Source organism: Arvicanthis niloticus, chromosome 6, assembly GCF_011762505.2.
Source record: "Arvicanthis niloticus isolate mArvNil1 chromosome 6, mArvNil1.pat.X, whole genome shotgun sequence".
Classification (NCBI taxonomy): domain Eukaryota; kingdom Metazoa; phylum Chordata; class Mammalia; order Rodentia; family Muridae; genus Arvicanthis; species Arvicanthis niloticus.
The window spans coordinates 47,347,386-47,364,334 of NC_047663.1; the positions used below are offsets into that span (position 1 = coordinate 47,347,386).

The following is a 16,949-nucleotide window of genomic DNA, read 5'->3' on the forward strand; positions in this document are numbered from 1 at the left end:
GTAATGCACAGGATAAAATCTAATCTGCTCAAAGAGTGAGCTGGGAGGTAGTCCAGCGGAATCCACCCTGGATACAGCGCAGATAAAGAGATTAAGTGTTACAAAAGAAGATAAGACTGGACTGTAGACTGGGAGCTCTCGGCATTTGTCTCAGGAGTTCCTGAGGGAAGGGTAGACACAGTTGTAAATAATTACCCAGAAGTCAGTGCTGTGACTATGTGAGAGCTGGAGAAAGCACAGACAGACTTTGGATCATGTTTTCAAAATGCAACAATACCGGTAGACATGTTTAAACGAAACAACAGAAGTCAAAGCTTAGACTAAGGTTAAAGGTTACTTGAGTTAAAGGCAGTCTCTGAGGCGCTGACATCTAGGTGGAGAGCAGATTTCCCCTTGGCCGTGATAGTTGTGGGACACTGGGATACCATCTTTAAAATGTAACAGCAAATAAGAACTCTTTTAACTCACATTCTCATTTATCATTAAAGATAAATGAAATTGTTTTCAAACATTAAAAGTAATTAGAGCAGTGTGCTTCTCAGATTCTCCCAGGAAGAATTACTGAAGGGTACACTTTAGCCAGGAGAAAAGGGAACCTGGAAGAAGAGGTGTAATTAAAAAAGTAACCAGAAATAGGTAAATAGTATTGACAAGTTTAATTGCTGACTGGCACAGAGTAGTGGCTTTTGGCAGGTTTAAAAGGAAGGCTGGATTTATATTTATTTATTACAAAAGTAGCAAGACAGGCAGGAGGGAAGAAGTCAGTGGATGAAGCATGCTGGCAACAGAGTTCCAGAGGCTGCAGGGGGTGAGGGTGGGGGAGGGAAGGTTAACACGTATACTGGGAGATGCAGGATTCAGAGGGCTAAAAAGAATAGTAAAACCAAGTCAAGCACACAAACCCACAAACACCAGGACCTCATTTATTCAGGGGAATGCTAGAGAAACAAGAAAATGACCCATAGAAAGGACAGATTCAAAGTGATTCCAAACATGTTAGCAGTTGCAATAAATATAAAGAGATTAAGCTAGCCACTAAAATATTAGAAAATCAGATTGGATTAGGAACACGGCTATAGTTTGTTGTAAGAGACATTGAGAAAATAATGGCTTGAAAAGGTTTAGAGTAGGGGAATGGGTAAAGACACACCAGGGAAATAATAACTAAGAAAGCTAGCATGGCAATATTAAAGCAAGGCAGTGTAGAGTCTCACTCAGAAGGCATTAGGCATAAAGAAGCTTGCTGTTGTCACCCGGGAATGTTTCTTCCCCACTCCCAGTGTTTTCCTCTGTGTGGTAGGAACACTGCTGTGTTGCACTCCTGGTTCTCCTGGTTCTCTCTCCTGTTTCAGATAGTTTTGTTCTGGAGCAAGAATTTGATGTGCAGCTATGTTCCTTTTCCCCTTTCCTCATTTCTCCTGAGCCTCTCCACAAGAGGGGTCTTGCCCCTGCCTCACATACCTGTGATATAGCTAATTTCTGAGACTTGGCTAAGTCTGTTTCATGGTCACACTGAACTGTGTGATCTCTCTAGGTCTTTGTCAGCAACAGAGGGATGATTTCAGCTCTTCACTGCCTAGTCTTCCTGCTTACTTTGTTTTGTATTTCTTCAGGATAGAGTATGGAAAGATGCTATTTGCTGGGCTCTGTCATAGGCCTTAGCTTACCTTATAGTTAAGAGGACAGGAGGCTGGAGAGATGGCTTAGTGGTTAAGAGGACCCAGGTTTGATACCCAGCACCCACACGGCAGTTCACAGTCATCTATAACTCAAGTTCAAGGGGGATCTGGCGTCTCCTTCTGGACTCTTTGGGCACTGCATGCATTTGATACACAGACATAAAGACAGAGAGGCCAAATTCCCATGAACACACACACACACACACACACACACACACACATCACAGACCCCTGAGGACTAATGGTTGTGGACATGCACTTGGTAAGGTAGTCTTAGGTTTAAAAAGCAGGAGCCTGGGCTGCAGATGCGGCTTCATGATAGAAGCCTTGTTTAGCATGTGCAAAGCCATAGGTTCAGTCCCTTGCAAGAAAACAAAACAACAGAAAACCCCAAAGCAAGAACTGAAAGATATTTATGGAGGAGTAGACAAAAGCCCCAGTTTAGTAGAAACTGCTGATGAAAATCTCTCATAAAATAATGGCTAAAACAGAATAAAATTGCAAGGCCTATAAAAGATTTGAACATTACAATAAATAGATTCAATCTTGTATTTTTGCTCTCAACAAAAGAAAAAAAAATACATCCTGTTAGAGCCCACATGGACTGTAAAAAAGGAGAGCAAAAAGATGTATGTATTGTTCACAAATTTAAAATAATACCATATAGATTATGCTCCCTGAATATGACAATTAATTTATAAACCAACAATAAAACACTAGAGGGGAAAATAATCTCATACTTTGAATTTTTTAAAAAGCCCCTTTAAATAACCCACGGGCTGAAAAGGAAATCACAAAAGAACTGACAAAATATTTGGAAGAAGATGGCAATAAAAACACTACCTATCAAAGTGTGTGTGGGATGCAGCTGAAGCGGTGCTTACACACAGACACAGAGCTGCAGATGTGTTTGTGAGAAAGAAGAAAGACTAAATGAATACACATGCAGACTGGTAAGCCAGGAAAGAAAATAACGGCCGAGAAGAGAAAGAAGGGGATGAGAAAGACAAGGACAAGCCAAGGAGCAGAAAGCATACGAGGTCAAGGTGCTAAGGCAGAAGCAGGTAAAGCTCAGTTAAGAACAGACAGCAGGAAAGATGCAGGTCGGCAATGGCTACAGCCAGGTTGCCAGAGCTCCTGGGTCCAGCCTCATGGCACTGCAGAATGAAGTGGAAAACTGCCCATGAATAGACAAGGTTATCGCTATGTGGGAGAGCTGCAGCTGCTAGCAATAAAGCCTGGGATCGTAAACCAAGTTCATATTCATACATGTCATGAGCACTTGGATGGAAAAACTTAAATTATCCAAATTGGTTCAATAAAGAGTTGAAATCTCTATTTTTACTACTAAAGGACTGTAAAGGGGTGTCTTAGAAAGGATAGCTGTCCAAGAGATCCCACCAACAGTGTAGCACACCTTTAGCAAACAGAAAAAGGAAAAAAAAATAATTCATGTATTACACGCCCTGTTTAAAAGACAGGAAGCTATCCTGTTATTTTGTTTGGCTTGAAAAGTGCCTTGTTATGGAAACCTGGGGCAAGGGAGATGCATGAAGGAAGAGGAGGAGGAGGAAGAAGAGGAGGAGGAAGAAGAAGAGGAGGAGGAAGAGGAGGAGGGAGAATATTACAAATTATACATCAGAAATACTTGGAGTTTCACCCATGGTATGAAAAGACGGCCTAACAGAGTTCCAGCCCACAAGGTTAATGGATTAAAAAATCATGTGATGATCTAAGCAGATGTCGAAAGTGTTCCGTGAAATTCAGCGCTTTGATAATGTGCTAAATGAATCAGGGAACAGGCTAAATTTAGAGTCTTATGTTGAATCCCATTCTAAAGCAGATTCCGTCCCATTTATATTTTGAGTAAATCCAGATTTTCAAATATTAGATTATCTTTCATACAGGTTCATTTGCATGTCAAAATCTAAATATATCTAGAAACTGAGCCCAGTTCTCTGGGAGAATTAAAAACAAAACAAAACAAAACAAAACAAAAAACTCATAAACCAAAAAATAATGGTGGCCTTGCAAGCAGCTAATCACTTTAGCCATTTTTCCCCTGTGTGATTTTAAAGTGTCTATAACCTCTGGTGTACAGAGGAAGGAGTTCATTTTCCCATCTTTACCATGGTGTCTGTTTTCCGGAACTGGGACTCCGGGCTGGAGAGGCAGATCTGTTCCCGGGAGATGGAGGCAAGGAGCCCCGTCTGGTGTGGCCTCAGCCACTTCATCCGCTGACTCTTCATGAATGCCCTTTACCCTTATCTGTACACAGGTCCAAACTGAAAACGGTGCATGAGAGAATCCCCTTGGCTGGACTGAGCAAGTTACCCAGCGTCCCTCAGATCGCCAAGGTAAAAGCCCAACTTTAAGGGAAGGAAGGTGGCTTTCTCTGTCAGCTCAGGGCTAGCTCTGGGGAGGGAGTGCAGGCTCTGCTTTGGGAACTGGAAGGCTACTTTGTTCTCTGCCTAGATGGAGTGAGGTGGCTCTTAGCAGCCGTCTTCATCTTCCCTACTTGTCTCCAGCTTATCCTTGCACCTGAAGCTACTTGGGGAACAGCCTACTCCACTCAGGAGACAGGAGAAGAAGGAAGGCAGGGCTAGCCATAGCTAGTGCTTCAAACGAGGTGGATGGTGGCTAAGGGAGCCTTTACTGAGGAGTGGGGGCTGGGCTGAGGGTGATCCAGATCCAACCCCTGCCATGAGTAAGGGACTGTCACAGAGCAGAGGCTCAAGCACGAGTGACTGGGAACTTGGAAATGGAGTCAGCACAGTGGAGTCAGAAGGGAGGCTGGCTGGCCCCGACTCTGAGACTAGGAGTGCCTGCAGAGTTGTGCCTTTTGTTGGGAGCAGGGTGATGGCTTTTTTGGTATTGTCTTCTAGTCATGATAGGAGGGCTTCTTAGACTTCATTTTGTGCCCTTTACTTTATCATGAGATCCTAGAAAGGTCAGTAGACTCTCCTGTGTCCACATTAATGAGCAACAAGATTTGAACCCCGTGTGCTTTCTCTGTGGGCAGAGGAGCCTGTGTGTACTTTACAGGCATGGTTCTTGACCTGTGTGTTTCTCTACCTGCTCAGGCTTTCTGTGATGATGCAGTAGGGCTGAAATTCAACCCCGTCTTGTACCCCAAGGTGAGTAGCTTGTGTGCCTGTGGGGCAGTTGTCCACACCTCTTTAGCTTGGCATGGATCTGGGGCTCCATGGGGTGGGTTCCTTATATCATGGAGGGGTCATGTGGGGTCTCTATGATGGTCTTCTGTGTCTTCCTTGTTTCTTACTTATCCTTCCACAAACTGCTACCCTGGGAACTATACCCAGTCATTCCTGGGCTTTCAGCTCCACTGAGTAGGTCCCTGGCCTGCTGTGAAGGTTGGTGGAGGAGGGTAGCAACTTGAAGTTTCTGCCTCTCCCCAGATGTACTTCTCTGAGGCCAGTGTTGGGCTTGGGTATTTTCTATCCATTCCTGGGGAGCCAGTCACCCTGACATTGTGGAGGATGGGGTATAGAACTCAGAAAGAAACACATTAGGAAGTTAGAGGCTAAACCTTGGATCCCCATTGTCCATGTTACTACAGCTCTGAGGTCCCCTAAGCCTTGCTGGCCTTAGTTAATAAACCAGCTGCTCTCTGATATTGATCCTCCTACGACTGGCCTGATCGTGACCTCCGTTCTAGTATAGGGATGAGCACAGGGAGAAGCAATAATAACAAAACAAATGAACAAATGCAGTCCACAGCAATTACAGTGTGACAGTGCTTAAATCACCCGCAGTGGAGAACTGCTTGAAATTGCCCATAGGAAAAGACCTTGAGTACTGACTGCTGCTTCATAAGCTAGCAGAGGTTCGGGGAGAATATGGAAGCAGAGATGTGCTTCCACTAAGGCTTCCGCTGTGGCCAGCACTGCTGCAGCTGCAGCTTGCTGAGGCCAGGTCTGTCCATCTCCCACGTCTCAGCTCTGACAACCAGGAAATGTGGAAATGAAATTTCTGGCTGGGAAGCAAAACCTTCATCCTCCTTCAACGTTCAGGACACCAAATCTTAAATTGCAATGACTGGTCACCACACTCTTAGAATCATCTGTGTGTCTGTGGGGGACAGACTGGTGCTGGAGTCCGTAGCTGCGCAGAACATTTCTCTCAGATGCCTCTTTGCAGTCACTTCAGCATCTTGTAGACACCAGCAAGGTGCTGCCCTCCAGAGAATGGTTTCTGTCATTCAGCCTGACCTACCTTTGTAATCAAAGCTGAATTAGTAAGGTTTATCAACCAGTAAAACTCCATCAAAGGGGCCTAACTGAACTCAGGTTTGGCAGTGCTTGTCACAATCATATCTGTCAGGAGGCTTCAGGAGGCTCATTTATTGGGACGCCTGAGGGGCCTGGTGGTAACGGAAGGGCAGCTGCACTTCATGCGGTCTGCCTGATGTCCAGCTGTGATGTGAATCTGGGTGAGAAGTGTGTGTGTGTGTGTGTGTGTGTGTGTGTGTGTGTATTTTCACATGTGCAGCATTTACAGTGTTCCTTGGAAGGTCTCCATGGCCCACTGCTTTTTCCCAGCAGGGCAGCTGTTTCCCTCTGACTCACCCAGGCAGCACTGGGAGGGCTGAGGAGCACTCTTTCCTCAGACAGCCAAGGCCTTTGCAGAGGTAAAGCGTGATAGCAGCCTGTCTCGGGCACATACTGGAGCCAAGCCAAGCCAGGTTTCTTCCTCCTTGTGTTGTAGAGGTTTCCCCTGTAGCACTCAGGCAGTCTTCTCCTCACAAAGGGCTTCAGTTCTGATATTTCCATCACAGATGGTAAGACAGTGACAGCTGCTGGGTCCTCACCACTTCATTTGTGCCTGGTTTTCTTACATCTCTGAAATTCCACGTCTGCCTTTGACAGAGGAAGGATAGAGAGATTAGTTGGTCACTGAACACTACATAGTTCCAAGCAATGGATTCAGAATTAGACTTCAGTGTTTCTCAGGTACCAATTTTGTGAGAGAAAATGGAAGTGTAGTTAGAACCTGTGGCCAGCACCCCCTCTATCTCTATTTTATCTCTGTCTCTCTTCCTCCTCCTCCTCTTCTTCCTCTTCTTCTTTTTCCTCCTCCTCCTCTTTCTTCTTCCTTCTCCTCTTCCTCCTTCTTTTTCTTCTTCTCTATCTCTCTCTTACTTCTCTCTTTCTCTCTCTCTCTCTCCCTCCCTTCTTCCCTCCATCCTTCCTTCCCTCCCTCCTTCTTCTTCTTTCCCTTTTAACATCTTCTCAGAGTGCGTTTATTTTATGGACTGACTCTTGTGTAGGAACAGTGACTTGGTCAAACTTACATTTCTGAAAAGAGTTTGAATTAGAGCAGAGGCATCCTCATTGGCTGTTTGTGTGGGGATTTAGCTTTATTATTATTTTTAAAATACAGCATAAGTAGAACTGTGGGGGTAAAGTGAATTTCTTGTCTCAGCTGTGGCTGGCACATCTGGATGGGATCTGAATGGGAAGTTGGCTACAGCTGAGGAAGGCGAGGCGTTGGGAGCTAGATAGGGACTTGGGGCAGCATCCTGACATGGATGAGCCCTTTGCTTCCCCTCCTCTGTGTGTGTGGCTGTCTCTTGTCTAGGCCCACTCTGCCAAAGTGGGCATGCCTTTCCTGTCTTCCCTTGCCTCCTTTTGACATCAATCTTGTTTTTTTTTCCTTTCCATATTTTTAGGCCTCTCAGATGATTGTGTCCTATGATGAGCACGATGTCAACAACACTTTCAAGTTTGGGGTCATTTATCAAAAAGCCAGGCAGGTGAGTACCATTGTTCACATTGGTCATCCCAGCCTCTTGTTTATGACTGTGTTACTTCTCCACCCCAAGTGCAGGAGTCCTGAGATAAATCCTTTTTTCTTTTCTTTTGTAAGGTATGTTTTATTTTTAATTAAGAGTATATATGTGTGTGGCTTTGTATGGGTATGTGCACATGTGAGTGCATGTGCCCGTGGGGTACAGAAGAGGGAATTGGATTCTCAGGAGCTGGAGTTATCACAGATGTGAACCACCAGATGTGGGTGCTGGGAACTAAATTCAGGTCCTCTGCAAGTGCGGCAGTGCTCTTAGCCACTGGGTCATCTCCAAAGCCCCATCTCTCTCTTTTCAATGAAAACACTTAATGTGTTTTTATTTTAGCTTAGCATGTGAACTAGTTTTGGTATCTTCATACCTATGTCATTCTATTTTGTTGTTTCTGTCCCCCACTGCTCTCCTGGGATTCAGCTGATTCCCTTACCTCCCAGTCAGGCCTTCCTTCTGCTTTCTTGTTACACATCCTTCATTATCCACTCTGTTTCCCACCTTCATTGAGATCTCTTCCTCTTTCAGGACCATGAACACACACATATATGAGTACATACACACACACACACACACACACACACACACACACATGAATACACACACATATATGAGCACACATATACAAATGTGAGTATACACACATATATAAATATACACATATGAGTACACACACATATATGTGTATACACACATATGAGTATTCACATATACATTTGAGCACATACACATATATAAATGTACACACAGACACATGCGCACACACAGACACAGACACATGTGCACACACACACACACACATGAATACACACACATATATGAGCACACATATACAAATGTGAATATACACACATATATAAGTATACACATATGAGTACACACATATATTTGTGTATACACACATATGAGTACACACATACACATGAGTTTTCACATATACATATGAGCACATACACATATATAAATGTACACACAGACACATGCAGACACACACACACACACACACACACAGTTTAGACAGGATTTCACTATGCCTTGGCTTGCCTGAAACTTACTATATAGACCAGGCTGTCCTTGAACTCAGAGACCTGCCTGCCTCTCCTTCTTGGGTGCTGGGATTAAAGGTGTGTACCAACTACCAAGCCTGGCAGTTGAGTGTAATTTCTTAAATTCAAGTGCTGCATCTGCAACATTTGTCTTCCTGAGTCTGGATTATTTAACACAAGATTTTCTGTTGCATCCATTTTCCTGCAAATGTCATAATTTCAGTTTTCTTCACCACTGCATGAACTCTCATTGTGTGATATTTACCATTCATCGGTTGGCAGACAGCTAGGCTGCTTTCATTTCCTGGCTATTGTAGCAGTGTGGCTATAGACGTGGGTGTGTAAGTATCTCTGTGGTTATTAAATGCTCTCAATACAGTTGTCACATCCAAAGCATGAATTGGATTAGAGGGAGCTGAATACTCAAGGGAGGCAGCTTTACAAAAACCCCTGGAGTTTTATAGATGGTGGTTAATTCTACATAGTAAAGCCTAATGCTTCTTCACTCTATCTTGTATTTATCTGTGAGCTATCAACCACAAGAAAACTCAAACAAGAAAGAGAGAGGGAATGGGCTAGCCTAAGTTACTCTTTCCCCACCTTCTCCCAGGAAGAAGTAAGCACTTCCTCCTCATTCAGTGGGGTGTTGGAGCCCAGAGACGTCATGTTGGTGGGTTGAAGTCAGCCATGCTGGAAATATTTACACCATGGTGATTAGAAGAGACCAAAGCTTCATTTGCTCCCTTGGAAAACCAGCTGTTAAAGCCAGTTAAAGATGGAAGTTTCACCTGCACCTCACTGCTGCCTGTCTCTGTCTCTCATAGCACCTCACATGCTTCTTTGGAGTTATTTGGCTAAAATCATCTTTGTTAAAATGATTCTATGAGATGCAGTGTAGTGAAGTGCTTTTGAGCAAAACCTTGAGTGTGGGTGTCTGCTATGGAGAATCATTCAAACAGGCAAAGACCTATTTGTACCTTGGTTGAATATCGAGGTTTTCATGGTTATTTGGCCACAAACTTTCCATCTTCCCTATTTGTTTTCTTCAATGAACATTCATTAACATCCCAAGCAGAATGGTCGATCGAAGGTACCACCGCTTCCTTATGTGGCTCTGAGAGGAGATTCCATATCATTTCTCCTTGGTATCCACCTGCCTAGGATCTCCTAATGGCAGGTCATCGATCTCCTATGGGGCTTCTGCGTGGCCATCTCTTTCTTGGTTAGCTAGCTGGTTTCTTTGTCTGAAGATATCAGACCACAAAAGACACAGGTCTGCTTCAAAGCACTAATTGGGTCAAGAGTTTCAGAGCTGAAAGGCTGGTGAAGATGCATCTCACAATTTAAGGGAGGCGTTCAGGTTGCCATTGTAATGATTTCTACAAATTAACATCTTTATTTCATACACCTCAGCTACTATAACCCCTGTAATTAAAGTTCTTTGCTTGTGAAATTTGCCAAAACATATCTTACAAGGTGGTTACAATCCAACGTTCCAGCAGAAGTTATAATTATTGAATATTAACCATCCACCTCTGATAAGGAGCTTGTGTATTGTTTGTGTACCCAGTGCTTTGCAGCTGCAGGGGAGAAGCCAGGAAGACAACATATTTTTTAAAAAATGCCAGGCAGCTTGTCGCTTTGCAAACCTACTGCAGGGGGACATTTTTTTTGGAGGGGTGCACTTTTAATATGCACATTTGTTGCATAAAAGCTCTACATTGGTCATTGGATATTAGTAAGCCTCACCCAAAGTGTTCTGTTTGTCATGTACTGTGCTAAGCACCGTGGGTGATACAGTGATGACTAAGGCCTCCTCCCGAGTATATGGTCAAGCTCAAGGGCTGTACAAAAACAAAGACAATGATAATAACCATGCTGGGTGTGAATCCTCGGAGGGCGGTGCCAGACCTAGAAGGCACTAGATTGTTTCCTAGTGGAGATGTAGCTTGCCTGGAAGCAGCCGCTCTCCCACCCAGCCTGTAGTGACAATACTTTTCTGGCGTGCTGGAGATCAGGATTGGTAATCTCAGTAAACTGCAGGGTAGTAAACTCTGTAGGCTGTGAGCCTTGGAGGCTCTGCCACAACCACCCCACTTGGCTTGCAGAAGCAGCCACGCACACATATGTAAAGAGTTGGGCTGGTTGTGTTCTAATAAAACTTTATTTAGGAAGAGAGGAAGCAGGCTAGTCTTGGCCCCCAGGCTAGTATTAGCTGCTAACTGTTGAACAGCAGTGTTCACACACTCATGGACCTCGCTCAGGATCTGCGTCACAGGCTTTGCTGCATGATTAACTCTCATTTTCTTAAAAAGTTTTAAAATTTAAGTGTATTCATTTACTTAATTATTTATGTGGTGCTGGGGATCAAACCCAGAGCTTTACACGTGCTAGGCAAGTGTTTTACCATGTGCCAAGCCCCTAGGGGCTTTTATTTTGAAAGGAAATTATAGAATTCTATCCTATCTAATCTTTATATCTATCTATCTATCTATCTATCTATCTATCTATCCATCCATCCATCCATCCATCCATCCATCCATCCATCTATCTATCTATCTATCTATCTATCATCTGTAGAAAGCAATTGTCACTGTCCCTTGGTATGAAATGAAGGCAGTTGTGTATGTGTCTGGTGTGTATGTATGCGTGTGTGTCACAACTAGGATTTTTGATATAATCTAAATATTACTGTTTTTTCCAATTCATGTGGACTTAAAAACAGCTGTCTGTATGTCTATCTGTCTACCTATTATCTGTCTGTCTGTCTGTCTGTCTGTCTATCATCTGTTGGCTGTATGCATTCAGAGATCAGAGGATGACTTTCAGGAGTCAGTTTTCTACACTGCATAGGTCCAGGAGTTAAATTTAGGTCGTCAAAGTTGGCAGCAAGTGCCCTTACCTGCTGAGCCATCTTGCGGGCCCCTTACATGGATTTATTTGTATGTGGTGTGTGATTGTGTGTCATGGGTATTGTATGTGTTGTGTGTGTGTTGTTCCATGTTGTTGTATCCATGTAGGTTTCATAGTCAAGAAACAGATTCTCACTACAAGGTCCTCTGCATTTATAGTCACACCCGTCTTCCCCTCCCCCACTTCCTCTCTTCTGTCCGGTTCCTAACTGATGGCAGCCATTTATGCTCTCCATTTTTATTTCACCCTGTGATAGCACTGCACTGATCTGGCATATCATATCTTTATTAGTTATCAATGTTTTAGTTAAAAACTTTTAGGGCTGTTCTGCTCAGCAGATTTTCCAGCTTCTCAAGTGTATCATGGCTCATTTTTTTTTCTTGTCCCCCTTTCTCCCTCCATCCTATCTTCCTTCCCCTTTGCCTATTTCTCTCTTCCTTTTCCTCTCTCCTTCCATTATTTTGAGATAAATTTTCACTGTGTAGCCCAGGCTGGCCTTGAACTTGGTATCTTTCCGAGTGCTGGGATTGCAGGTGTGTGTCACCTTGCCTGGTTTAGGCACTGTTTTGCTTGCTGAGTAGTATTCCACAGTCTGTCTGCACATATTCTACTTAGCTATCCATTCACTAACACATCAATCAGGGTCGTTTCCAGCTTTGGGGAATTAGGACTAGAACTACTATAAACACTTTCATGTAGGGTTTGGGTTTTTGAAACTATGGTTTCATTTCTCTGGGATAATTGCCTAGAAGTATAAAGTCTGGTCGCATGGTAAATTGCATGTGTAGCTGCCAGACCATTTTCTGGAGTGATTGTTTTCCCATCAGTGTGTGGGTGATTTAGCTTTTCTGCATCTAAGCCAGATTCAGTGCTGCTGGCTTTGAGTGTAGCCCTCTTGGTGCATGTGTGGTGTACCACATTGTTGTTCTAGTCTTCATTTCTCTGGTGGCCAGTGATGCTGAACACCTTTCCATGTGCTTGGTTGTCGTCCGTGTGTCCACTTAGGTGAAATGTCTGCCTATGTCTTTTGACCATTTTCTAATAGTAATTTTTCATACTGTTAAGTTTCTATTACAGCTTTACTGATCTGTAATTCTTATACTGTGCAGTTCACAACAGTAAGAATTATGTCCGCAGGTGGCTGTGGTGTTGTCACAGTGGCACAGCAATAAAGATCTAATTGTAGGGTGTGCTCATGGCTTTTCAAAGAAACCCTACACCCATGGGCAGTTTCTCCTCTTTTCCATTTCCTTTAGCTCCTGGAAGATACCAAATTCAAGGCCAGCCTGGGCTACATGAGAATCTCTCAAAATAGTCTGCCTTCTGGTTCTCTGGCTTTGTCTATTCTGAACCTTTGAAAAGTGGAAGAATATTTTATATGTGACATTTTTGACTGGTTTCTTTCACTTAGATAAATGCTTTAGGGTCCATCTACGTTGTAGCATGTGTCTCTTCCTTATTTATGGTCAAGTAATCTTCCATTGAATAGATATACCACATTTAAAAGAATCTGTTCTCCGGTTGATGGATTTCTGAGTTGTTTTCACTTGTGGGTTATATATAGTGCTGCTCTTGATATTCACGAACAAGTTTTGTTTATGTTCATATGGTTTGATGTCTCTTGGGTGTATACCTGACGTGGAATTGCTCAGTGGTTAGCCTTCTGACAAACTGACAGAATGATGATCTTTCCTGTTCATGTTCCATCGAGGAGCCATGCACATGGGTCCCGAGTTCTCTGTAAGCTCACCCGCACTTGTTCTTGTCCTCAGACCCATCTTAGTGGCTGTGAAGTGGGGTCTTATTTGAGTTTTGATTATTATGCAGTGTTTGTTTTGAGACAAGATCTCACAGTGCAGCCCCAGCTACCCTAGAATTTGCTCTGTAGACCCAACTGGCCTCGGTTTACAGAGCTCTGCCTACCTCTGCCTTCTGAGTGCAGGGATTAAAGGAGCGTGTTACCAGCTGAGCCCTACTTTGGAGTTTTGAGAGCCTCTTTGGAAGCCCATGACTGGTCCTTCACTTTGGGTCATGCTTTTGGTGTGGAGTCTAAGAGCTCTTTGCTCCGACCTCTGCTGGACTCCCAAGCCTCCTCACTCAGGGCCAGCACCCAGCCCTGCAGAGTCCTCCTCTATTAACCCGCCCTCTACCTTAGGACAGCTGCGGCAGATGTACTGCACAACGGGAAAGAAAGAAGAAAGGGACCTGGAGTGTGGACAGCCCTTCCACTCCACGCCCAGCCGCTTCCTCTCATTCCTTCCCTGGCCCTTCCCTGTTTCTTCCAGACCCTGGAAGAGGAGCTATTTGGGAACAATGAGGAGAGCCCAGCTTTCAAGGAGTTTTTGGATCTCCTGGGGGACACCATCACACTACAGGATTTCAAAGGGTGAGTTTCGTCAGCATCTACGATTGAGGCACTTGGTGGGGGCGAAGGGACAGCTCTGTCCTGGGGGGACTCTGGGACATTTCCAACTTCGGATCCGTTGCTCATGTACCTGCCTGAATTCCTGGAGACTCAGTGGTCCTAGGAATAATCCAGAGTGACAGGTTGGCTGAAAGGCAGTGGCCTCGAAGCAAGATGAGCTCACTCCTGCTGCAGTTTGCCTTTCTAATTATGTTTGTCTCAGACTGGCAGCAACACGAATCCACCTTCCCTACCACTCACCTGGCAGGCGGAAGAGAACCCTGTGCCGTTTGGAAGGAAACGACCCAATTTGGACAATGCTCAAAGAACAGATAATTAAGACTTCACGAAAACATAATAACCCTCTTGGCAGAAATCCATGCAACAGCGTATGGTCCTTTAAATGGACAGAAAGCTAGAATATTGGGATTACTGTTTGGAAGACTCTGCTCTTGATTTTCCTAAGAAAAGGCAACATTTTCGGAATATTTCAGACCCATCCAGTGGAGTGGCTGGCATGTGGCTGAGAGTCCTAAGACAGCCCTGCCCAGGAGCCAAAACAAGCACCTAACATCTTGTGTGAAAACAGTCCAGTTGCAGTAGGCGTTCAAATAATTGCTGTCTTCCTTTGCTTCCTTCTCCCCTCTTTCTCTCCCTTTTTGCTCTGTCTTTTTCTTATTTTGAAGTCACAACTGTTGTCTGGAGTCAGTCACACCAGGGTTAGAATCCCACCTCTGCCACAAGCCCTAAGATGTTGGGCCAGTGACTTTACCTGGAGAAGATTCCAGTTCCTTTATCTATAAAAAAGGGGATGTAAATGGAATAATCCCTCCAAGGCCACAGAGAAGTAAAACAGACAGCGCGGACAAAACCGGAGTGCCTGGCAGTGGCCTTTTGACCCTTTGGGTCTGAGGTGCATCTGTTTTTTTTTTGTTTTTTTTTTCCCCTCTCAATTGCTGAAGACTGGTTTCAGGCTGGCAGCCACATATCTCTGTGAAGGGGGAAGGGCTGTCTCCTGGAAGGTCATCCGTTCCTCCCTAGCTTCTCCTTCCCGCCTGGGATGATACAAACATGGAGGGGTTTGGTCTTTACAGGAGCTGGGTGCTTAAAGCCAATCATCTATCCCTTCTTCTGTGGTCTCCCAGACTCCTGTAGGTTTACCCACATCCAGTGGAGTGACTCGCTGTCCTGGTTCTTGTCTGATGACTTGGACAGAACAAAGGCTTAGGCCCAGCCTTAGGAGCTTTGGGAAGCTAGGCCAGGCATTTGTGTGGGGTTATAAATGGATGGCCATCCTACTTGAACAGCCCTGTGGAGGATGCATAACAAAGTCTTAAAATTAAGGCTCTGCTTGTCTTAATTAGCTAGTTAGTTAGTTGTAAGACAGTCTCACTCTGTAGCCTAGGCTGGCCTCAAACTCAGGGTCATGTTGTTTTGATCTCCAAAGGGCTAGATTTACTAATGTGTGGCCACCAGGCCCAACTATGTCTTTTATATGGGTGACTGATGGTAGAACACTGGCTAGGCTGTTCAGAAGGACAGATCTCTATACCTCCCTATCTTATACCCTTGTTGGCCCTCAGCTCTCATGTCCTCTCACCCACGTATCTGCTATATGTCCATAGTATCACCAAGATGCCACCTCACCTCATTCCTTCTCTCCTGCTTCTGCCCTGTCTGTTTTGTGTTAGTTTTCGAGGAGGCCTGGATGTGACCCACGGACAGACAGGGGTGGAGTCGGTGTACACCACTTTCCGGGACCGGGAGATCATGTTCCATGTCTCTACCAAGCTGCCCTTCACGGATGGTGACACCCAGCAGGTAACCAGTACAGGAAGGCAGGGCCAAGCTGCAGGTCTGACACCACAGCCTGGAGTGGCCTGTTAAAACACTTCCTTGAGGCTCAGGGTGTGGCTCAGTGGGACAGTACTTGGCTAGCTTGCAGGAGACCCTGGGCTCTTATCTCTGTCATCAAAAACAAGAGCGTCCCCTGGGAAGTCAGTAAAGGGTCAAGCTGGGAGCAAGGCAAACAAGGTTGATCAGGCTGTACCACAGATCTGCTGCTGGAAGCTGGAAGCCAGTCAGTAGAGCAGAGCAAGCTGAGTGTTCGACTCTCAGCAAGTCAGTGGCTTTGTGGCTTCAGACTGTGGCTTCAGAGTAGTGTCTGTGTAGACCACTGCTGTGACTAGGTTTCTGAACAGTGGGCTCTCGAGATTCACACCTGGCATGCTCCTGCTTCTTGTGGAACCTCTGTCCCTTCCTGGCCACTCACCCCTTCTGCTTCCTTGCTGCCTTATACCCTATGAATGTGAAGCTTGCACGAGAAGCTTCTCAGCCTCGTTGCCTGTTCCTAACCTGGGGACTCGGTGAGATCTGTGGCCTCAGCACTAGACAACTTTCTCCAGGCTTGCTGCTTTGAGCTGCACACCCCTGGGGCAGGTCTGGCTCTGGCAGCTGATCCTGTCTGTTGGGATACCAGTGACCCCATGCTTCTTTCCGCCTTCCTATCTCAGGGAACACAGGAGGGTCTCCTCCAAACTCTGACTTGTTTGTTTCTGCCTAGGAGCAGGGATGCAAAATCATAAACATTGTGCATGGCTTCTTGGGAGTAAAAGAGATTGGCAAGTGACTTATGGTTTGGCTCCCAAACAATTGGATGTTCCAGAAACAAATGGCTGCGAGATTTGTTGCATAGCCAAAGTGGGTTTTCCCTGGTGATTTCACCTTTGGTCCTTGTGTTTTTCCTTGTGTTTTTTGGAGCCTTTCTCACCTACTGTCCCAGTCTCTGAGGCTGCTTACCTCCGGGTCATTTCACCTTGGCATATGCTACAGAGCTTGGCTCTTGGCAGGGACCAGATTAATGACAGTTCTTTCATTATTTCTTCTTACGAAATGGGAGCTCAGGTGTGTGTGTGTGTGTCCGCACACGTGCGTGTGTGCGCGTGTGCTTGCACATGCATGTAACAAGTGAGGCAGTTTGCATAAAAGCCTCCAGTATTGTGTTCAGAGTATAATAGATACCCTGTAAATGAGAAACTCAATTTGAAAGGGCTTCTCCTATGTTTGCCTTTCTTCTGGTTCAACTATGG

At 44.9% G+C, this 16,949-nt stretch overlaps 1 protein-coding gene across 10 annotated transcripts in view; it reads left to right on the plus strand.

Moving 5' to 3' along the window:
• The window catches only part of Rap1gap2 (RAP1 GTPase activating protein 2), a 219,898-nt gene that overhangs the window by 172,784 nt on the left and 30,165 nt on the right, over positions 1 to 16,949 (plus strand). For all 10 annotated transcript variants that reach the window (XM_034506215.2, XM_076936325.1, XM_076936326.1 and 7 more), the window contains 5 exons: positions 3,958 to 4,036; positions 4,763 to 4,816; positions 7,372 to 7,455; positions 13,742 to 13,842; positions 15,552 to 15,681. In XM_034506215.2, the coding sequence (XP_034362106.2) occupies positions 3,958 to 4,036; positions 4,763 to 4,816; positions 7,372 to 7,455; positions 13,742 to 13,842; positions 15,552 to 15,681 (448 nt within the window). The remainder of the gene's footprint in view (positions 1 to 3,957; positions 4,037 to 4,762; positions 4,817 to 7,371; positions 7,456 to 13,741; positions 13,843 to 15,551; positions 15,682 to 16,949) is intronic.